The 23660-nt window shown below is 48.5% G+C and overlaps 1 protein-coding gene across 2 annotated transcripts in view; it reads right to left on the bottom strand.

The window, feature by feature from the left end:
* The window catches only part of znf143b (zinc finger protein 143b), a 103259-nt gene extending 99423 nt beyond the window's left edge, over nt 1–3836 (bottom strand). For both annotated transcript variants that reach the window (XM_086007978.1, XM_086007979.1), the window contains exon 1: nt 3743–3836. In XM_086007978.1, the coding sequence (XP_085864104.1) occupies nt 3743–3779 (37 nt within the window). In that variant the 5' untranslated portion in view covers nt 3780–3836. The remainder of the gene's footprint in view (nt 1–3742) is intronic.
* Nucleotides 3837–23660: the final 19824 nt, after the last annotated feature.

Genomic DNA, 23660 nt, shown 5'->3' with positions numbered 1-23660 from the left:
AAGGAGATGTTGTTCAATGTGAGAACAAGTTTAGCCAGGCGGAGGAGGGTGGTGGTGGATGGGGACTGGTTGGGCCTCTGTTCAAGGAAGAAGTGGAGGGCCCTCAGGCCGTCCTGGTGGGGGACAGAGTTAAATGGTCAGTTCTGATTAATTCTTATTGACATCCAATTTATTTGTTACCCCCTTTCCCAACAATAGGGGCTGACCAGCTTGAGTGCAATGGTGGCTCTGTTCCCTCCCTGTGGGGAAGCTCCTGGTGTCCATGTCACATCTCTTTCTAACAGAAGGAACTTGTTTTGTGGGGAATCATGGGTGCATTTAATACTGCCCTTTATATCCAACCCAAAGCAATAATATTGTAACCTCAAAAAAAGGATGAAAATCAAGCCCAGTGAGTGGCTGAGCCATGCAGACCAGGAAGGTCCAGGTTCAGTGAACTGTGTTAGGCGACCGGTGTGGGGTACTGCAGACTCTTGGTTACAGCGGGGAAAATTGGTCCAGATAATACTTTGAATCACCATCCATCAATCCTATTGTAAGTGCACACAAGTGGAAGTCCAGCAAGAAGGAGGGAAAATAAATCAGATTCAGCTATGACATCTTTGCAGTCAAATAGCCAAAACTTACACAAGAATAATGGCCACTAAGGTGAGGTACCACCAGCTGACCATGGCGCTATACTCCAGCGAGGTTATTATTATTAACTGCTTGAAGAGTGAAGAAAATTACAGGACCATCCTCCAAAAGAAAGTTAAAACTAAAGACCCACCTGGTGCCAGACAAACTACAGTACTCTATAAAGATTGCCCCTCCATGAGGGAGTTCATTAGTTGCTTGGTAAATATCCTGTAGGTTAATGGCTGCAAAAGGCATTGACTTCACACTGAGCCAACAAATACGATGACAACTGGGGCTGCAGCTCTTCAATTTCCTACCACTGAAAGAATACAATGTAATAACTGCGTGAGCAAGGTGCTCCAAGAGTGAGCTTATGTTAGATAATTAAACCTCAAGTTACACACTATGATCACAATTCCAAAGATTCACAACCCTCTAAGAATTAGGGGGCATAGTCTCAGGATAAGGGGTCGGCCATTTAGGACTGAGATGAGGAGAAATTTCTTCTCTGAGGGTTGCGAATCTTTCGAATTCTCTATCCCCAGAGGGCTGTGTTTGCTCAGTCGATGAGTATATTCAAGACCGAGATCGATAGATTTTGGACAGTAAGGGAATCAAGGGATATGGGGATAGGGCTGGAAAGTGGACTTGATGTCGAAGTTCAGCCATGATCTTACTGAATGGCGGAGCAGACTCGATGGGCCGTATGGCCTACTCCTGCTCCTATTGCTTATGTTCTTATTATAGAACCATTGCTTACTCGTGTAGACGAAGCACTATAATCCAATACCAGTTGCTCGAAAAAAATACTTCAATTCTGAATCACATATTGAACAACTTGACTGTATTTTGTGAAAATGTAACTGCGGTGGTGGTGGCGGGGAGAGGGGGGTTTGTTGACAGAGGTGGTTTGGAAACATCCGCTGAACACACTGTTAGAATGTATACTATTTGTGTACTGTAATACAATTATTCTATATCACACCTGCTGCAATTTTGGTATTTATGAAGAGTTATCGTAGTTTACAAATTCTTCTATGTGGGGATCGCCTGCAATTACTGATGCATACAATCGTATGTACCCCACCCTGACATCCAGGAGAAATGTCAGCTATTGTTCTTCGATGGGCCAGAGATCTGAAATGCATGGAAATCCAACAACATATTTAAAAGTCTGAAACTAAGCTACCAAGAAATCTTCACAAATCTTCAGATGTGCAAAGTACACTCTCTCCCCAGAGGGGCACACTCACTTCCAAAATCAAGAGAGCTTAGGCACAGTTATGGTTTACAGACCTCACAACTGTACATATGGTTACTGCTGGAGTTTAACCAGCTAAAACTAAACAACCTACCAGGACAGAGCACTGGTAAGCTTTCTGCTGTTTGTTCAGCCAAGACCACTGCAATCCAAAGAAAAACCGTATTATCATGCAAAAACATATATACCAACAGAAATGATTTGCGAAGTCAATAAAAAAAAATGAAATTTGATGACAGATATATGATCACATTGCAGAGCCCGTTAAGATTGGAGACAACAATTAAAAAACCTAGGCTGCAAAATTCACCAGTTCTGTGGATCCTGCTACATTTTTTTTTAATAAAAGGTATAGTAGGCCAGGGTTATATGCAAAATGTTAACCCTTTTTTCCCCTCTTTATAGATACTGATTGATCAGCATTTCCTACTTCTGTGACAGTATAGTAGACCTACAGCAAATAATACAAAGAATCTAGGACATAGGCTCACTTTGTCCATTTGATACTAGAAAATAGCACAAAACTGAGTTGTCAAGTCTCAATTCCTCTTTCCAATTGAACGTATAAAAGCACAGTACAGAAGACCCAGTTATATGCCCTGTAAGAAAAAAAAATTCTGCCACCATACATTTAACTTTAATGATAGTACCAAGAGGAAGGATTCTAAACTATGGTCTCTGCAACCAATATATCTCATCCTCCTAAAGTTAGTTTGTAACTTAGAGCAAGGCTGGCAGGGTGGAGATGCTTTGGTCTGTATTTAGCTTCTGGTGAGTGCTTTTATGTATATTAGTCCTTCAATTTGCTCTTTTATTTGTAAAGGTATACTGCGAGACAGATGCTACACGATAAAAAGTTTGGGCAGTCCTTTGCTACAATATAGCGATCTTGAAGGCAATATTATGTAACTATCTATTGTATTATGGGTCTATTAATAAAGATGACAACTGAATGAAAAATACATAAAGGTGAATGCAATTTAAGTGATCCCAGTATCAGGCCAATTCTGGTAAAAGAGCCAAGACTTCACCCTACATTTTTTTAATCCATCATAGTTACTAATAAATCATAAGTTAAGTGATCAGGGCCGATTTAATACAAACCTAGTTTATTGCAACACCAACCACACATTTGTCATTCAATGTTTTTTTTTTAAACGGAAAAGGGAGTTACTTCTCTAAAGTATAGAAATCCTGAAAAAATACATACAAGAGCATGAAAACAGAAATTGCTGGGAATTGATCAGTCAGCATCTGAAAAACAGGACTAACGTTTCGGATTCAGACCCTTCACCAAAGCAACTCTTTTCAGATGTTGATGGACCCCCTGTACATTACTAGCACTTTCTGCTTTTATTTCAGATTTCCAACATTAGCAGTCCTAACTCTACCAGGGAGAGCCCGATTGATGCGAAACGTTAACAGGCACATAAACCGTTTCACAGTTGAACTCTTTACTGACGATGTTGTAAAGGTCGGGTAGCAAAAGCTAGATAATCCTTTCTGTCACAAAAACATACAAGGATGATAGATCAATAAATAAAAGGGCTCGGTTGCCCACAGTAACATCCGCGGAGGTGTGATCTGAACGAGCTCAGCTCAGCCCTTGCGGTTGGTGGTTACGTATGACAAATTTGAAAATGTACCGAGCACCAAACAAGAGCCGAGCGAGAGAGAGAGAGAGAGAGAGAGAGAGGGAAGCGACTTAATTATCTGCCAGAAGAAACGAACTTCCAATCGGTTACAAAACTACCAATAAGTCGATGCTCTCCCTGACCGACACTTCCCCCCCGCACACAAGTAAAACCTTGGCCGATCTGGGTAAAAGAAATAGGGCATACTGGGTAAAAAAAAATTACTAACCTCTTTTTTTCCAACAATTCCTCCCTTCGACCACCATGCACCAGGAGCGGAAACACACTGCCGCTCGGCGCCGGCCCCGCACCCTGAATCGCGCATTCCCCCCCTCCGCCAGCACTGCCCCCTTGCGCCACTCCGATTGGTCAGCATCCTCTGATTGACGACGCCGCCCACCGCCAGTCCCGCCTCCCCCCCCCCGCTCCCATTCGACGGAAGCCGAACGCTGAGGCCGGTTAGTCGCGCTTTTCATTGGAGAACCTGCACGTCAATCGCTAAAACGTCATTCAGATTTCCACGCCCACCCGCCCTCCCCCACTGCCGCTCGCTGCAGGAAGCGAAGACTTGGCGGTTGAGATGTATTCATGTTCCTGGGTACCTCCCGACGCCATTTAAAAAAAAATACAGGGTGGGAAAGGTTGAATTTAATTCACGTTCGTTGTATTAAAGCCTCAGGAGAATTTTGTCTGTGGTTTTGGGGGAAAATGAATACGAAGAAAATACAATGGCAGCCGTCCAATTCTTTGCGGGCGGAGGGCCGCACAGCGCCGCCTGTGTTTGTGACGTCACGTTAAGCCTGCTGCTGAAGTCGCTGGTTTGGATCACGTGTGAGCTGCAGGCTCAGAGTGCGCACAGCGGCCCCTAGTGATTGCTCAACTACAGACGGTGTTGCACTGACTCTCAGCTCACTTACTGTTAGAGAACTTGAGGGGACAAAATGGAACAAAGCCAATCTCCCCCACACCCCCTTTCCACGGAGCACCTTCACAACCAGCTGTATCATGACTTCTGGCCAGCCCATTGAATCTCCTGAGGAAAGGATCTTTCACCCATCGCCAAGCAGAATGCCAGATGACCTATATAAACTATTCATCTTTGAAGATGATTCTGAATTAGAGCTATCCTTCTTTATTTACATTTTGTATGATTATTTCCCCTCCAAAAATGTCAAAGGTATTACCCTTTAAAAAGGTTAGAACTGAACAAAAATGTTCAAAGCATTCACTTTTAAGAGTGGTATAAGTAATTCTTTTTGGTTTGCTCATTTCTTTTCTACAAAGAAGGAAGTTATGCTCTTATTTCTCCAGGCATGTTGCTTTTGAAAGTTAAATGAACGCTCAACTCAGCTGTTCTAGGTTACTTCCTGAGTTACATCCTATTGTATTCAGGAAATCTTGCACACTTACTACACAGCAATTTCACATTGCTTATATAATGTAAAAGCACAAATGCTGTTGTTTAAAACTCTCCTACCACAGGCTCTTGCAATGGTCCAGTTGGTAAGGAATATATGTAACTGCGCCTTACTGATCAGATGATGTTTAGAAAGAAAAGGAAGGCTTGCATTTCTATCGCGCCTTTCACCTCAGGACATCCCAAAGCACTTTACAGCCAATGAAGTACTTTTGAAGTGTAGTCACTGTTGTAATGTAGGAAATTTAGTTCAAATCCCAGGCTCTGCTGATCTCACCTGTGTAGGCAGTAGGGGCTCTACAATTTGCCTTTATGCCCCTAGGTTAGCAGAAAAGCTATGGAACGGTACCCATGGATTGGCGGGTAGCTAATGTTACCCCACTATTCAAAAAAGGTGGTAGAGAAAAGGCGGGGAATTATAGACCGGTAAGCTTGACATCGGTCGTGGGGAAAATACTAGAGTCCATTATAAAAGATGTAATAGCAGAGCACTTGGAAAGCAGTGACTGGATCGGACAAAGTCAACATGGATTTACAAAAGGTAAATCATGCTTGACTAATCTACTGGAATTTTTTGAGGATGTAACTGGTAAAATAGATAAGGGAGAACCAGTGGATGTGGTGTATTTGGACTTTCAGAAGGCTTTCGATAAGGTCCCGCATAAATTAACATAAGAACATAAGAAATAGGAGCAGGAGTAGGCCAATTGGCCCCTCGAGCCTGCTCCGCCATTCAATAAGATCATGGCTGATCTGATCCTAACCGCCAATCCACTATGACAGGACTATCTCCTGAATCTAACAGAATTAGACACACGAAACAGGAGCAGGATCAGGCTACACGGCCCCTGGGCCTGCTCCGCTACCCACAGGGCCATGACCTATCCGCACCTAAACTCACGTCCAAATTCCTGCCCGCTCCCCGTAACCCTTAATTCCCTTTTCTTCTAGGAAACTGTCTATTTCTGTTTTAAATTTATGTAATGATGTAGCTTCGACAGCTTTTTGGGGCAGCATATTCCATGGACCTACCACCCTCTGAGTGAAGTAGTTCCTCCTCATCTCAGTTTTGAAAGAGCAGCCCCTTATTCTAAGACTATGCCCCCTAGTTCTAGTTTCACCCATCATCTGGAACATCCTCCCCGCATCCACCCGATCCAACCCCTTCACAATCTTATATGTTTCAATAAGATCGCCTCTCATTCTTCTGAACTCCAATGAGTAGAGTCCCAATCTACTCAACCTCTCCTCATATGTCCATCCCCTCATCCCCGGGATTAACCGAGTGAACCTTCTTTGTACTGACTCGAGAGCAAGTATGTCTTTTCTTAAGTATGGACACCAAAACTGTATGCAGTATTCCAGGTGCGGTCTCACCAATACCTTGTACAACTGAAGCAATACCTCCCTATTTTTATATTCTATCCCCCTAGCAATGAAAGCCAACATTCCATTGGCCTTCTTAATCACTTGCTGCACCTGCATACTAACCTTTTGAGTTTCGTGCACCAGGACCCCCAGATCCCTTTGTACTTCAGTACTTTCCAGTTTCTTGCCATTAAGATAATAACTTGCTCTACGATTTTTCCTGCCAAAGTGCATAACCTCACACTTTCCAGTATTGTATTCCATCTGCCAAGTCTCTGCCCACTTACTTAGCCTGTCTATGTCCCCTTGCAGGTTTTTTATGTCCTCCTCTCTCACTACTTTCCCTCCCATCTTAGTATCATCTGCAAACTTTGATATGTTACACTCGGTCCCCTCCTCCAAATCGTTAATATAGATTGTAAAGAGTTGGGGACCCAGCACTGACCCCTGCGGAACACCACTGGTTTACTGATTGCCAGTCTGAGAATGAACCATTTATCCCAACTCTCTGCCTTCTGTTAGATAGCCAATCCTCTATCCATGCCAGAATATTACCCCCAATCCCGTGATTTTTTATCTTAAGCAATAATCTTTTGTGTGGCACCTTGTCAAATGCCTTTTGGAAGTCTAAATACACTACGTCCACTGGTTCACCTTTATCCACCCTATATGTTACTTCCTCGAAGAACTCCAGCAAATTTGTCAAACATGACTTCCCCTTCATAAAACCATGCTGACTTTGTCTTATTAAACTATGATTATCCAAATGTCCTGTTACTGTCTCCTTAATAATGGACTCCAAAATTTTACCTACCACAGATGTTAGGCTAACTGGTCTATAGTTTCCAGCCTTCTGTCTACTGCCCTTTTTAAATAAGGGTGTTACATTAGCAGTTTTCCAGTCTGCTGGGACCTTTGCTGAGTCCAGGGAGTTTTGGAAGATTATTACCAATGCATCCACAATCCCTACCGCCACTTCCCTCAAGACCCTTGGATGTAAGCCATCAGGTCCAGGCGATTTATCCACCTTGAGTCCCATTATTTTACCGAGTACCACTTCCTTAGTGATGTTGATCGTGTTTATCTCCTCCCCCACTATAGCCCCCTGCTTGTCCAGTGTTGGGATATTCTTGGTGTCCTCTACTGTAAAGACTGATACAAAATATTCATTCAGTGTCTTTGCCATCTCCATATTTCCCACCATTAATTTCCCGGTCTCGTCCTCTAAGGGACCAACATTTACTTTAGCCACCCTTTTTCTTTTTATATAACTATAAAAACTCTTACTATCTGTTTTTATATTTTTTGCTAATTTACTTTCATAATCTATCTTCCCTTTCCTAATCAATCTTTTTGTTATTTTTTGCTGTCTTTTAAAGTTTTCCCAATCCTCTATCCTCCCACTAGATTTGGCTACCTTATATGCCCTTGTTTTTAGTCGAATACTATCCTTAATTTCTTTACTTAGCCACGGATGGCTGTCTTTTCTTTTACACCCTTTTCTTCTCAGTGGAATATACTTTTTTTGGAAGTTGTAAAATAACTCCTTAAATGTACACCACTGATCATGTATCGTCTTACCCTTTAATCTATTTTCCCAATCCACTTTGCTCAATTCTGCTCTCATACCTTCATAGTCTCCTTTATTCAAGCTTAGCACGCTTGTTTGAGATACAACCTCCTCACCCTCTAATTGAACATGGAATTAGCGTGCAAAATTAAGGCACATGGGATTGGGGGCAAGGTATTGACTTGGATAGAGAACTGGTTGGCGGACAGAAAGCAAAGAGTTGGAATAAACGGGTCGTTTTCCGAGTGGCAGGCAGTGACTAGTGGGGTACCGCAAGGATCGGTCCTAGGACCCCAGCTGTTCACAATATATATTAATGATCTGGACGAGGGAATTGGATGTAATATCTCCAAATTTGCAGACGACACAAAGCTGGGGGGGAGGGTATGCTGTGAGGAGGATGTCGTGAAACTCCAGCACGATTTGGACAGGTTGGGTGATTGGGCAGAAACATGGCAAATGCACTATAATGTGGATAAATGTGAGGTTATCCACTTTGGTGGCAAAAACAGGAAGGCAGATTATTATTTGAATGGTAATAGATTGGGAGAAGGGGAAGTGCAAAGAGACCTGGGTGTTCTTGTACGCCAGTTGCTGAAGGTAAGCATGCAGGTGCAGCAGGCGGTTAAGAAGGCAAATGGTATGTTGGCCTTCGTAAGCAAGAGGGTTCGAGTACAAGAACAAGGATGTCTTGCTGCAGTTGTACAGGGCCTTGGTGAGATCACACCTTGAGTATTGTGTGCAGTTTTGGTTGCCTTACCTGAGGAAGGACGTTCTTGCCATGGAAGGAGTGCAGCGAAGATTCACCAGGGATGGCAGGAATGACGTATGAGGAGAGATTGTGTCGATTGGGCTTATACTCACTGGAGTTTAGAAGATTGAGAGGGGATCTCATCGAAACCTATAAAATTCTGTCAGGCCTGGACAGACTAGATGCAGGAAGGATGTTTCTGATGGCCGGGGAGTCCAGAACCAGGGGTCATAGTCTAAGGATAAGGGGTAAGCCATTTAGGACTGAAATGAGGAGTAATTTCTTCACCCAGAGAGTGGTGAACCTGTGGAATTCTCTGCCACAGAGGGCGGTGGAGGCCAGTTCACACAGAATCACACACAGAATCCCCACAGTGCAGATAGAGGCCATTTCGGCCCATCGAGCCTGCACCGACACATATCCCACCCTATCCCCATAACCCCACGCATTTAATCCCCCTAACACTAAGGGTCAATTTATCATAGCCAAATCAACCTAACCCGCACATCTTTGGACTGTGGGAGGAAACCGGAGCACCCGGAGAAAACCCACACAGACACAGGGAGAATGTGCAAACTGCCCCGATAACCCAACCAAGTACGCACATATAACAACATTGGCTATACATAGTGAATTGTGTTTAGGTACATATAACAACATTGGCTATACATTGTGAATTGTGTTATTGTCCCTATGTGGTCTCCGCCACATACGTCCCCCCAGAATTCACTAGCACTGGCAATGTCAGTCGTTGGGGGGGCCGGATCACACGGTCGGAACGGCTCCTCAATTCCGGGGCGGGGACCGGGGGGTTCGTCGGAGGGACCTCGGGCGCTCGGTGGTGGACTGAGGGTGCAGAAACCGGAGGTCGGCCCTGCCTCAGGGGCTGTGCCAACTCAACGGGTCAATCCAGATCCAGGTGGGCCGGCTTAAGACGGTCCACGGAAATGCAGTCCGGCTTACCGCCGACATCCACTATGAAGGTCTTGTCCCCGGTTTCCAGGACGCGGAATGATCCATCGTAGGGTGGCTGAAGAGGTCCCCGGTGGGCGTCGTGGTGGACAAAAACATACTCCGCCGCACGATGGTCGAGCGGAACGTGGGCCTGCGTGAGGCCGTGCGGCGACGTGGGCACCGGCGCGAAAACCTTGGCGTTGTCCAGAAGGTCGGACCGCTGACGGGCTGCGGACCAAGGTTCCGTTGCGTTGGGGACGAAATCCCCGGGAACCCGCAGCGGCTGTCCGTAGACGAGCTCGGCGGACGAGGACTGGAGGTCCTCCTTGGGGGCGGTCCTGAGTCCCAGCATGACCCACGGGAGTCTGTCGATCCAACTGTCGTTCTGGAGGCTGGCCCGGAGCGCGGCCGTCATGGAGCGATGAAACCATTCGCACAGTCTGTTAGCCTGGAGTCTCAACCCGAGGCCTTGGGCGACAGCGTTCCAGAGCTCCGACGTGAACTGGGGCCCCCTGTCGGAGGAAATGTCAGATGGGGCGCCAAACCGGGCGACCCAAGTGCTGATGAACGCCCGAGCCACATCGGCGGACGTCGTTGAAGACAGTGGGACGGCTTCCAGCCATCGGGTGGTTCTGTCGACCATTGTGAGGAGGTGGGTGAACCCGCGGGAGGGCAGCAGGGGCCCCACCAGGTCCACGTTAACATGGTCGAACCGCCTCTCGGGCACCGCGAAAGGCGCCAACGGGGCCTTAGTGTGGCGATGCACTTTCGAGCGTTGGCATACCACGCAGGTGCTGGCCCAGTCGCAAACGTCTTTCCTGAGCCCGTGCCAGACGAACTTAGCCACCACCAGCTTCTGTGACGGCTTCCTGCCCGGGTGGGAAAGATTATGGACGGCGTCGAAAACTTGCCGTCTCCACCCGTCGGGCACGATGGGACGTGGCTGCCCAACGGAGACGTCGCACAGGAGTGTGGTGCCGGCATCGTCGAACGCGACGTCCGCTAGTTGAAGGCCCATGACCGCCGTCCTGTAGGCCTGGACGTCCGGGTCAGAGGCCTGGTCGGCCGCCATGCGGGTGTAGTCGATGCCAAGGTGTACGGCGCTGGCGACAGCTCGGGAGAGACTGTCGGCGACGGGGTTGTCTTTCCCAACCACATGCTGGATGTCCGTTGTGAACTCTGAGATGAAGGCCAGCTGGCGTTGCTGACGGGCCGACCACGGCTCGGAAACTTTGGCCATGGCGAAGGCCAACGGTTTGTGGTCCACGAATGCTGTGAACGGGCGAGCCTCCAGTAGGAAACGGAAGTGGCGGACGGCGAGGTAGAGGCCGAGAAGCTCGCGATCGAAGGTGCTGTACTTCCGCTCGTTGGGGTGGAGCTGCCGGCTGAAGAAGGCAAGCGACTGCCAGGTGCCGTTGACCCACTGTTCATGGACGGCGCCGACCGCATAGTCCGAGGCGTCGGTGGTGAGAGCGATCGGCGCATCAGGTAACGGATACGCCAGCATGGTCGCGTTAGCCAGGGCCCTTTTCGTGTCTGTGAAAGAATTGGCCATCTCCTCAGACCAGTCGACGGCGAGCTTGTCGGGCTTGCCTTTGAGGGCCTCGTAAAGGGGCTGCATAAGCTGGGCTGCTCGGGGGACGAAGCGATGGTAAAAGTTCACCATGCCCAAAAACTCCTGCAGGGCCTTCACAGTGAAGGGTCGCGGGAAGTCCATCACGGCCTCCACTTTCGATGGCAGTGGCACCGCCCCATCCTTCGTGATGCGGTGCCCGAGAAAGTCGATCGAGGACAGCCCGAACTGGCACTTGGCCGGGTTGACGATTAGGCCGTGCTGGCTGAGGCGTTGGGAGAGAGTCCGAAGGTGCGACACATGCTCCGTCCTGGAGGCGCTGGTGATGAGGATGTCGTCCAGGTATACGAACAGGAATGTCAGGTCCCGTAACACGGTGTCCATTAGGTGTTGAAAAGCCTGGGCGGCGTTTTTGAGGCCGAATGGCATGCGGAGGAATTCAAACAGCCCGAACGGGGTGATCACCGCGGTTTTCGGGACGTCCTGTGGCCGGACAGGGACCTGGTGGTAACCCCGGACAAGGTCCACTTTCGAGAATACCACTTTCCCGGCCAGGCGGGCGGAAAAGTCCTGGATGTGTGGAATCGGGTAGCAGTCGGGGGTCGTAGCGTCGTTGAGACGCCGGTCATCGGCGCACGGGTGCCACCCACCGCCTGGTTTCGGAGCGATGTGGAGGGGCGAGGCACATGGACTGTTCGACCGGCGGATGATGCCGAGGCGCTCCATGGTGTCGAACTCGGCTTTAGCGATGGCAAATTTCCCCGGGTCGAGGCGCCGAGCGCGGTCGTAGACGGGCGGACCGGTGGTCGAGATGTGGTGTTCTACCCCATGTTTGGTGGCGGCGGACGAGAACATGGGCTTCGTGAGGTCCGGGAACTCGGCGAGGAGGCGGGAAAACTCGTCGGAGGCCGAGAGTGCGCTGGACAACTTCGTCGTGCTGGACCCGCTGAGGGAACACGGGAGCGAGCTGAAAGTCTCAGCGTTGATGAGACGTCGGTTCTTGACGTCCACCAAAAGGCCATTGGCGCAGAGGAAGTCAGCGCCGAGAAGGGGGGTGGACACTTTTGTCGTGACAAAGTCCCAGGTGAACTGCTGCCCGCCAAAACAAAGCGCCACGCTCCGTTTCCCGAAGGTGCGGATGGAACTGCCGTTGGCGGCTTCGAGGACGGGGCCGTGGTTCCCCCCTTGCATGTCTATGGTTGACGCAGGCAGGACGCTCACCTGGGCACCCGTGTCGCAAAGAAAACGACTCCGGAGTTGGTGTCCGTAATAAATAACAAACTGCCTGAACAGCCGACAGCCATAGCAGCCGACGAATGGTCTTTAGTTTGCTTCGACGCGGGAAAACTGCACGGGGGCCGGCACTTCCTGGCTTTGGGGCCGAACTGCGCGTGGTAGAAGCAGAGGCTTGGGGGCTGCCACCGTTGGGCTGTATCGGTGGGGGCAGGGCTCTGCGTGGCCGCACAGTACTGTTGCCCGGCGGAGAAAAATTTGTCGGCCTCCTTGGCCAGGTCGCGGAAATCGGTACTGGAAGAGTTGGCTAAAGCCGACCGTACCTGACCTGGCAGCTGTTGAAGGAACAGTTCCTTGAAGAGGAAGCACGGCGTGTGTGTGCCCAGGAGGGCCAGCATGTGGTCCATCAGCTCCGAGGGCTTGGAGTCGCCAAGCCCAGGTAGAGAGAGAAGCCGGCGTGTGCGCTCGGCTTCGGTGAGTCCAAAAGTTTCTAAGAGGTGCGTTTTCAGCGTTTCGAATTTGTTGAGCTCCGGGGGGTTCTCGAGCAGGCTCACGACTCTGGCCGCGGTGAAGCTGCCGAGAGCAGAGATGATGTAGTAGTACCTCATGTCGTCCACGGTGATGTCCCGGAGTGCAAATTGAGTCTCGGCCTGGGCGAACCAAGTGGCAGCCTGCCGTTCCCAAAACTTGGGTAATTTGATGGAAACGGCGTTCGTCGCCATTTCGGATGAGGTCTTTGGAATCGTCCAAAAGAGCAGCGGGGTCAACACTGTTGGAGTCGCTAGAAATCAACAGGCTCTGAGAATTTTGTTGCAGCAAAGGCAAAATGCGTGTTACTTTATTCACTCTCCATGAGGACTGAGGGTCTTAGCCTCGTTGCAGGGCTATGACGTCATCACGCTACCGACGCATGATGTCATCACGCTACCGACGCTCTTAAAGGGACCCTGCCCCGATAACCCAACCAAGTATGTACATATAACAACATTGGCTATACATAGTGAATTGTGTTTAGGTACATATAACAACATTGGCTATACATTGTGAATTGTGCTATTGTCCCTATGTGGTCTCCGCCACACCAAAGTGCTTTCCAGAGGCATAATCCAAAAATGGATGCAAGGCCAAAGAAGGAGATAATAGGAGGGGTGACCAGAAGCTTGGTCAAAGAGTTGGATTTAAGGAGTAGAGGGAGGTGAAGGGCTTTAGAGAGAAAATTATTGAGCATGGGGCCTAGTGGCTGGTTAAAACTGCCAATGATGATGTGAAGGGAATGGAGATGAGCAAGAGGCCAGAGTTGGAGGAACAGAGAATGAAAAGGGGGAACTTACTAGGCCAGGAGGAGATTACGGAGATAGTGAGGAGCAAGGCCATGGAGGGATTTTTTGAACACGAGGATGTAGGTCAGTGAGGACATAGGTGAGTGGGACTTGGTGCAGGATAGGATAACGACAACAGATTTATGGATGCACTGAAGTTTACAGAGTTTCAATCTCTGGTCTTTGTTGAGTTAGCTGATCTCAGTTGGGCCAGTGGTAGGGGTACTACAGTCAGGCCCAATGTACCTGGGTTAGAGACAGGAAAATCAGCCCTACCCTTGATTGCTATGCAATGATCCTGAACGGAATTGCATTTGTGTGTGGATGTCATGTGGCAACTGGATTCAACTCAGCTGTGATAACCTACCAATTCGCACAGCCAGGGAATACACATCAATAATGGCCACTTGGGTGAACTACCGGAAATCATCGTGGAACCATACTCTAGCAAGGAGTTAGCATGTTCAGAAAGGGGAAAATTAACAAAAAATGAATGAAATAACTAAGGCTCCCTTGTTTGGCTCTGCAATCTTACCCAGTGAGTAGAAAGCCATTAAGAACATAAGAAATAGGAGCAGGAATAGGCCACTTGGCCCCTCGAGCCTGCTCCACCATTCAATAAGATCATGGCTGATCTTGGGCTCAAAGCCACTTCCCCGCCCGCTCCCCATAACCCTTCACTCCCTTATCTTGCAAAAATCTGTCTATCTCCACCTTAAATGCATTTAATGACCCAGCCTCCACAGCTCTCTGGGGCAGAGAATTCCACAGATTTACGACCCTCTGAGAGAAGAAATTCCTCCTCATCTCAGTTCTAAAAGGGCGACCCTTTATTCTGAAACGATGCCCCTGCGTTCTAGATTTCCCCACGAGGGGAACATCCTCTCTGCATCTACCTTGTCGAGCCCCCTCAGTATCTTATGTTTCAATACGATCATCTTTCATTCTTCTAAATTCCAATGAGTATAGGCCCAGTCTGCTCAACCTTTCCTCATAAGTCAACCCCTCATCTCTGGAATTAACCTAGTGAATCGTCTCTGAACTGCCTCCAATGAAAGTATATCCTCCCTTAAATAAGGAGACCAAAACTGTACACAGTACTCAAAGTGTGGTCTCCCCAATACCCTGTACAGTTGTAGCAGGACTTCCCTGCTTTTATACTCCAACCACTTTGAAATAAAGGCCAACATTCCATTTGCCTTTTTGATTACTTGCTGTACCTGCATGCTAACTTTTTGTGTTTCATGCACGACTCCCAGGTCCCTCAGAACTGTAGCATTTTGTAATCTCCATTTAAATAATAATTTGCTTTTTTATTTTTCCTGCCAAAGTGTATAACCTCGCACTTTCCCACATTATACTCCATCTACCAAATGTTTGCCCACTCACTTAGCCTGTCTATATCCCTTTGCAGGTTCTTTGCGTCCTCTGCACAACTTGCTTTCCCACCCATCTTTGTATCATCCACAAACTTGGCTACATTACACTCGGACACGTCATCCAAGTCATTAATGTAGATTGTAAATAGTTGAGGCCCCAGCACCAATCCCTGTGGCACCCCAATAGTTACTATTTGCCAACCGGAAAATGACCCATTTATCCCGACTCTCTGCTTTCTGTTAGTTAGCCAATTCTCTATCCATGCTAATATATTACCCCCAACACCATGAACTCTTATCTTATGCAGTAACCTTTTATGTGGCACCTTATCGAATGCCTTCTGGACATCCAAATACACCACATCCACTGGTTCACCTTTTTCCACCCTGCTCGTTACCTCCTCAAAGAACTCCAGCAAATTTGATAAAAAACTAATTTCTCCTGCAAAGGGAATGTGCAATCTCAATGGGCCACACGGTGACACAAATTTGCCAATAATTTGACCATAGTATGGTGAGATAAGAGTTCATGCGTACAGTTCCCCATTTGGTAAGATGCTTATCTCAACTATTCATGCTAAGAAACTGCTTCCCCAGGGGCAAAGGAAAAGAATCAGACTGCCTGTCACCTTGGCCATTGTGCAACTCCCAGCACCCAGCACGAGAGCAGAGGAGGTGGAGACTGCACTCTTGGACTGGGAGGAATGTGGCTGAGGTGACCAAAGAAGGAGAATTAGGGTAGAAAATAGGTAAATAACCAAAACAAAGTGTTTTAGTAAATGCATGTTCCTTGGACTGGAGGAAGGTTAGAAATGGTGTATCCACGGATCAGCATTTGCTCTCACTAAATATAAATGATTTGGACTTGAGTATATAGAACAGAATCTCAAAATTTTCAGATGACATAAAAGTAGACAGTTTGGCAAATAGTGAGCATACTGTGAAGGAATTCAAGAACACATGGACAGATCAGCAGACAGGTGACTTGCAATTTAATGTGAATAAGAGGAAGGAAGTACATTTTGGGAGAAAACAATAACAAGGAGTGGGAGTGTACACTTAATGGAAAGACACTGAAGGTTGCTAACACAGAGTGTTGTTAAACCATGGAATGCTTTGCCACAGAGCAGTTAAGGCAGAGACCATGGCACTTTTCAAGGGAAAATTGGATAAATATTCGAAGCAGAGGAAGACACAAGGCTATAGGGAGAGAGCAGGACAATGCGATTATTTTTGGATTACTGTTGCAAAGAGCTGGTACAATGGGTTTAATGGCCTCTTTCTGTACTGTAAACTTCTATCGATCATTCCAAAACATCACTTACTGTTTTTCTGCTTCTCTTTCACTGAGTCTTCCACTTTATTTCAATTTAGTGACATTAAACCACAATTTTTGATAGGGTCTTCAAGAAATCCCAGCAAGCTGGTTCCTATCAAGGGTGCTGGCAAGCATATGCTATGTCATACAGTTTTATTCTGCAGAAAATTGCATTTGAGCATGTGCCCAACCCACAACCGTCAATGCCAGAGTCTCCAGCTACAGAGGGAGCACTAAAGGCAGTATGCCGTCTGTTGGATAATTCTTTCCTTATCCTTTATTCGTCTTTTGGATGAGACGTTAAACCGAGGCCCTGCCTGCTCTCTCAGGTGGACATAAAAGATCCTATGACATTATTTTGAAGAACAGCAGGGGAATTATCCCCAGTGTCCAAGCCAATATTTATCCCTCAATCAACATCACCAAAACAGATGATCTTGTTTAATTTTTTTTTATTCGTTCATGGGACATGGGCGTTGCTGGTAAGGCCAGCATTCATTGCCCATCCCTAATTGCCCTTGAGAAGGTGGTGGTGAGCTGCCTTCTTGAACCGCTGCAGTCTGTGTGGTGAAGGTACTCCCACAGTGCTGTTAGGGAGGGAGTTCCAGGATTTTGACCCAGCGACGATGAAGGAACGGCGATATACTTCCAAGTCAGGATGGTGTGTGGCTTGGAGGGGAACTTGGAGGTGGTGGTGTTCCCATGCTGCCCTTGTCCTTCGAGGTGGAAGAGGTCGTGGATTTGGGAGGTGCTGCCGAAAAAGCCTTGGCGAGTTGCTGCAGTGCATCTTGTAGATGGTACACACTGCAGCCATGGTACGCCGGTGGTGGAGGGAGTGAATGTTTAAGCTGATGGATGGGGTGCCAATCAAACGGGCTGCTTTGTCCTGGATGGTGTCGAGCTTCTTGAGTGTTGGAGCTGCACTCATCCAGGCAAATGGAGAGTATTCCATCACACTCCTTACTTGTGCCTTGTAGTTGGTGGAAAGGCTTTGGGGAGTCAGGAGGTGAGACACGCGCCACAGAATACCTAGCCTCTGACCTGCTCTTGTTGCCACAGTATTTATCTAGTCATTATCACATTGCTATATCTGCGAGTTTGCAGGGGGCAAATTGACTGCCGCGTTTCCTACATTACAACAGTGACTACACTTCAAAAAAGTACTTAATTGGCTGTAAAGCACTTTGGAACGACCGGTGGTTGTGAAAGGTGCTATATAAATGCAAGTCTTTGGGCTAGAAATTTGGTGCATTTGCGTTTGTCGTTAGCGCTAACAGGGCGCAAACAACATTTCACCCAGGCACAACAGCGCTAACGACTCCCGCTAAATTCAGCGGGAGTTTAGCAGCGGCAGTAACCGGTAGTGTCTCAGTCTGCTGTGCACGGTGATGGCGCCCTGTTTTCATCCCACCTGCAAAATTGGCCCACGTCCCCTGAATCTGCACCGGGCGATGACAGCGACGGATTCAGGGAGTGGGAACAGAGCAGCAGGGGGCTCGCGGGATGCTAAGTAAAGGGGAGGTGGCGGGCGGGGGAAAAAAAGCGGCCGACTTACTTTTCGCGGTCCATTGCGTCTTTGAACATGGGGTCCGTGCCGTGACCTGGCAGCCTGGCACGCCTCTTGAGTGCCGGGCTGCTGGCATGGCACCCCGCTCCCTGGTGGTCCAGGTAGGGTCCAGCAGAGCTGTGGGCTTGGGCCCTCCCCTTTAATGAGGGGAGGAGCCCTTCCATGCTGCAGCACTACGTGGCCCAGCGTGTAGCGCTGCAGAACGCACCGCCCCGATATTCGGGGTTAGCGCTCTAAGAAGGAAATGGAGTGCTTGAATTAGCGCTCCTTCTCCCTCTTGGGGCACTAAAACTGAAGTTAGCGATCGCTGGTGCTATTTTTCGCCGGGCGCTAAATTTAGTGCCCATGCGATGTTAGCGACCCAAAATGGTTGCTAACTCATTTTTCCCCCTTTCTTTCTTTTAACAGATTCATAAAGCTTCAGTAATATGTCTGAGAATTAACTTATTTATTCTTGCTTCAAAACATTCATCATTTCATATTCCATTCAGTTTAGTACACATTTAGCCCCATGTCTGAAACTATCTCCGCAGGGAACTTCTAGAGGTAAATTGTGAGAATGGCTTATCCAAAAAGCCTATTCATGTACCTGGTCTTGTTGGCAAAGCAAAGTTCCAACTGAGTCAAATATTGTATCTCTTTTTATACAATTTTCTACTTCCTGCTGGATGCAACACTATGTTTTATGACCCCCAGTTGTTTGAACAGATTGCCAGATAGGGATGAGGGCCTCATATCTTTTCATACCATACTGTTAGGAACATAAGAACAGGAATAGGCCATTCAGCCCCTTGAGCCTGTTCCGCCATTCAATGCGATCATGGCTGATCTGCGATCTAACTCCATATACACGCCTTTGGCCCATATCCCTTAATATCTTTAGTTAACAAAAAGCTATCAATCTCCAATTTAAAATTAACAATTGATCTAGCATCAATTGCCATTCGCTAAAGAGAATTCCAAACCATACCACCCGTTGTGTGTAGAAGTGTTGCCTAATTTCACTCCTGAAATGTTTGGCTCTAATTTTTAGACTATGCCCCCAGTCCTAGGCTCCCCAACCAGCGGAAATAGTTTCTCTCTATCTACCCTATCTGTTCTCCTTAATATCCTGAAAACTTCAATCAGATCACCCCATAACCTTCTAAATTCTAGGGAATACAACCCTAATTTGTGTAATCTCTCCTTGTAACTTAACCCTTGAAGTTGGGTATCATTCTGGTAAACCTGCGCTGCACTCCCTCCAAGGCCAATATATCTTTTCTAAGGTGTGGTGCCCAGAACTGCTCACAGTACTCCAGGTGTAGTCTAACCAGAGTTTTGTATAGCTGCAGCATAACTTCTACCACCTTGACTTTAGTCCTCTAGTTATAAAGGCCAGCATTCCATTGCCTTTTTGATTATTTTCTGTACCTGTTAATGACATTTTAATGATCTATGTACCTGGACCCCCAAGTCTCTTTGGACATCCACTGTTTTTAGCTTTGCACCATTTAGAAAGTACCCTGTTCTATCATTCTTAGGTCCAAAATGGATGACTTCACATTTGTTGACATTGAAATCCATTTGCCACAGTTTTGCCCATTCACTTAATCTATCAATATCCCTTTGTAATTTTATGCTTTCATCTACACTGCCCACAATGCCGCCTATCTTTGTGTCAACGGCAAATTTGGATATATGACTTTCTATGCCTTCATCTAAGTCGTTAATAATGTGAATAGTTGAGGCCCCAACACAGATCCCTGCGGGACACCACTAGTCACATCCTGCCAATTTGAGTACCTACCCATTATCCCTACTGCCTGTCTCCTACCGCTCAACCAATTTCCTAACCAGGTCAATAATTTGCCCTCAATTCTGTGGGCTTCTACCTTAGATAACAGTCTCTTATGTGGGACTTTATCAAATGCCTTCTGGAAGTCCATATAAATAACATCCATAGACATTCCCCTTGTGATGAAATATTCCATTCATCACTGCCTGTGACTGTGGTCGGTTTCAGTGTCATTTCCCTTCCCCCAGTCCTCATTGTATTGTTTATTGGAATGTGCTGGAATGTGCTGTGTGTGTAGGGCTCCGCCCATACCTGGCCCCTTTTGTAAGCTAGCTCAGTCTGGCCTCAGTCTCCAGAAGGAAGATACCTCTCTCTCTTACGTGTTACTTTCTAAGTTAATAAAAGCCTTGTTTTGTTTCGCTAACATCGAGTCTCGGAATTATTGAGGCACATCAATTTTATTAACTTATTTTTCAACACTATGGATCAACTCCTGAAACCCGAACGTTTGGATTTGGATCAACATGCTCCGGACGCATCAGCACGCTTCGGACACTGGTTTGAGTGTATGGAATTCTTCCTGGACAATTCCGCAGCCGTCAAAGACGCTACGGACGCTGCGAGGATGAGACTCGGAATTCTGCGGAATTGGGTAAGCCACCGGGTTTACCCCCTCATCCAAGACGCCGATACATACCTGGCCGCCTGCGACATCTTAAAGGCGCATTACCAGCAGCCTACGAATGAGGTGTATGCTAGGCATCTGCTCGCTACTCGCGCACAGCGACCTGGGGAATCGGTGGAGGAGTTCCTAAGCACCCTGAAAATGCTTGGCGAAGACTGCAAGTGCCGAGATGTAAAAGCCGCAGTGTACACTGACGAGCTTGTTCGCGATGCCTTTATCACAGGCCTCAGCTCCACTTACATCCGGCAAAGACTGCTGGAAAAAACGGGGTTGGACCTGAAACAGGCTGCGGACACCGCGCGATCCCTGGATGTGGCCCAGAGAAACTCGGATGCCTACTCTTCAGCCCGCGCCGTCCACGCCGCCACGTGTGCACCGAGGGCGCCGCCATCTTGGAAGGCATCTTCCCCGCCCGGCAGCCCGACACCGGCGGGGCCCCGCTCTCCCCCCAGAAGCCCTATGACAGCCGCGAGCGTCAGGGACCCAACTGCTACTTCTGCGGGCAGCCAAAACACACCAGAAACCTGTGCCCGGCGAAAGGCACCACCTGCTTTAAGTGCGGTAAGAAGGGGCACTTCGGGAAGGTGTGCAGAGGGAACCCCGCCGGAAAACCAACCGCCGGAAAACCCGCCACCGCCGCGTGTGTGCCGTGGGAGCGGCCATCTTGGACGCCATCTTGCCCGACCTCGTGGGGTCCGCCATCTTATGAGCAGACAGCGTGGACGCCATCTTGTATCGATCAGGGCCCTACAGTGGCATCGGTCACAGTGGACCAGACCAGGCCGCACCCGCTATCCAAATCAATGGTGGACATCGAGGTAAACGGGTGCCGGGTTAAATGTTTAATTGACAGTGGAAGCACGGAGAGTTTTATCCACCCTGAACTGGCACAGCAACTCTCCCTAAAGGTGGTCCCTGCTCAGGGTACCATCTCTATGGCTGATAAAACCCAGACATCGACCATTCTGGGTTACTGCACGGTACAATTGGGCGTTAACGGAACTGTATACGATAATTTTAAAGTATTAATCATGAAGAACCTATGTGCGAGCGTGATCTTGGGCCTGGATTTCCAGTGCAACCACCAAAGCATCACGCTCAAGTACGGTGGGTCCCAGCCGCCCCTCACAGTGTGCGGTCTGGCTACCCTGAAGGTAAAGCCGCCTTCGCTATTCGCGAACCTTACCCCTAACTGCCGGCCAATAGCGACCAAAAGCAGGAGGTACAGCTGGGAGGACAGGCGGTTTATCGCGACCGAGGTAGACAGGCTCCTGAAAGAGCGCATTATTGAACGCAGCAACAGCCCGTGGCGCGCCCAAGTGGTAGTGGTAAGGGGTAGCGAGAAGAAACGGATGGTGATCGACTATAGTCAAACGATCAACAGGTACACCCAACTAGACGCCTACCCGCTACCCCGCATATCAGAAATGGTGAACCAAATCGCCCAATACCGGGTGTTCTCCACCATTGACCTCAAGTCAGCGTACCACCAGCTCCCTATCAGACCAGAGGACCGCCCGTACACCGCCTTCGAGGCGAACGGACGCCTCTACCAATTCCTCAGAGTCCCCTTTGGGGTGACGAATGGGGTCTCGGTTTTTCAGAGGGAGCTGGACCGCATGGTCGATGACCACTGTGATAAAAATGCTAACTTCCGGGAAGTTATGTCATCACTTCCTGTGAACTATGAACTGTGAACTATGAACTGTGTACATACCTCACTTCCTGTCATATGTCACTTCCTGTTGGACTGGTATAAATACTGGTCTGTTCAGTATTGTAAGAGGCTTCTACCAGAGGCATGGTAAAGACCTCTCTTGTATATAGTGTGTTTATAAGTTACTTAAAGCTTACTTTAAAGTTACTTGATGGTAAGTCTCCTTTTTCTTACATCAACCACCACTTGCAGGCAACCTTCCCCTACCTCAACAACGTCACCATCTGCGGCCACAATCAGCAGGATCACGACTCGAACCTCGAGAGGTTCCTGGAAACCGCACAAAAACTCAACCTCACCTACAACGAGGACAAGTGCGTTTTCAACACCATGCGCCTCTGCATACTAGGCAGCGTGGTGGAGAATGGGGAAATTAGACCAGACCCCGACCGATTGCGCCCCCTACGGGAGCTGCCCCTGCCCAACACTCCCAAAGCCCTGAAAAGGTGCCTGGGGTTATTTTCTTATTATTCCCAATGGGTCCCCAACTACTCCGACAAAGCCCGCCCCCTCTTGAAAGCATCCTCTTTTCCGCTCTCTGCTGAGGCCCACGCCGCCTTCAAAAGCATTAAGCAGGATATTGAGCGGGCCACGCTACAGGCAGTGGACGAGAACACTCCATTTCAAGTGGAAATTGATGCGTCTGACTTCGCCTTGGCGGCCACCCTCAACCAGGTGGGGCGGCCCGTAGCTTTCTTCTCGAGGACCCTCCAAGGGCCCGAGATCAGACACTCCTCCGTGGAAAAGGAGGCCCAAGCCATCGTGGAGGCAGTGCACCACTGGCGCCACTACCTAGCCGGCAAACGCTTCACCCTACTTACCGACCAGCGGTCGGTAGCGTTTATGTTCAATAATAAACAGAGGGGGAAGATTAAAAATGATAAGATTCTTAGGTGGCGGATCGAGCTCTCCACCTTCGAGTACGACATCATTTACCGGCCAGGGGCCCTTAACGAATCCCCTGACGCCCTCTCACGAGGGATGTGTGCCAGCGCCACCGGGGATCGGCTACAGACCCTCCACAACGACCTCTGCCACCCAGGGGTCACGCGGCTGTTCCACTTCATAAAGTCCCGTAACTTACCCTACTCGATTGAGGAAGTTCGGTCTCTGACCAGGAACTGCCGCACTTGCACTGAGTGCAAGCCTCGGTTCTACCGCCCAGATAGAGCCCACTTAATCAAAGCTACACGGCCCTTTGAGCGGCTCAGCTTAGATTTCAAGGGCCCCCTCCCGTCCGTCGACCGCAATGTTTACTTCCTGAACATTGTGGACGAATACTCCCGGTTCCCATTCGCCTTCCCCTGCCCAGACATGACCAGCGCCATGGTCATTAAATGCCTCAACAGCCTGTTCTGCCTGTTCGGTATGCCGAGCTACATCCATACGGATAGGGGGGCGTCCTTCATGAGTGAAGAGCTACGCCAGTACATGCTGTCCAAGGGGATCGCCACGAGCCGTACCACCAGCTACAACCCCCGGGGTAACGGCCAAGTGGAGCGAGAGAATGGGACAGTAT

The sequence above is a fragment of the Somniosus microcephalus genome, chromosome 15 (assembly GCF_052327205.1).
Source record: "Somniosus microcephalus isolate GS21.2 chromosome 15, FLI_Smic_1.0, whole genome shotgun sequence".
Lineage (NCBI taxonomy): Eukaryota > Metazoa > Chordata > Chondrichthyes > Squaliformes > Somniosidae > Somniosus > Somniosus microcephalus.
This window is presented reverse-complemented; position numbering and strand designations above follow the sequence as displayed.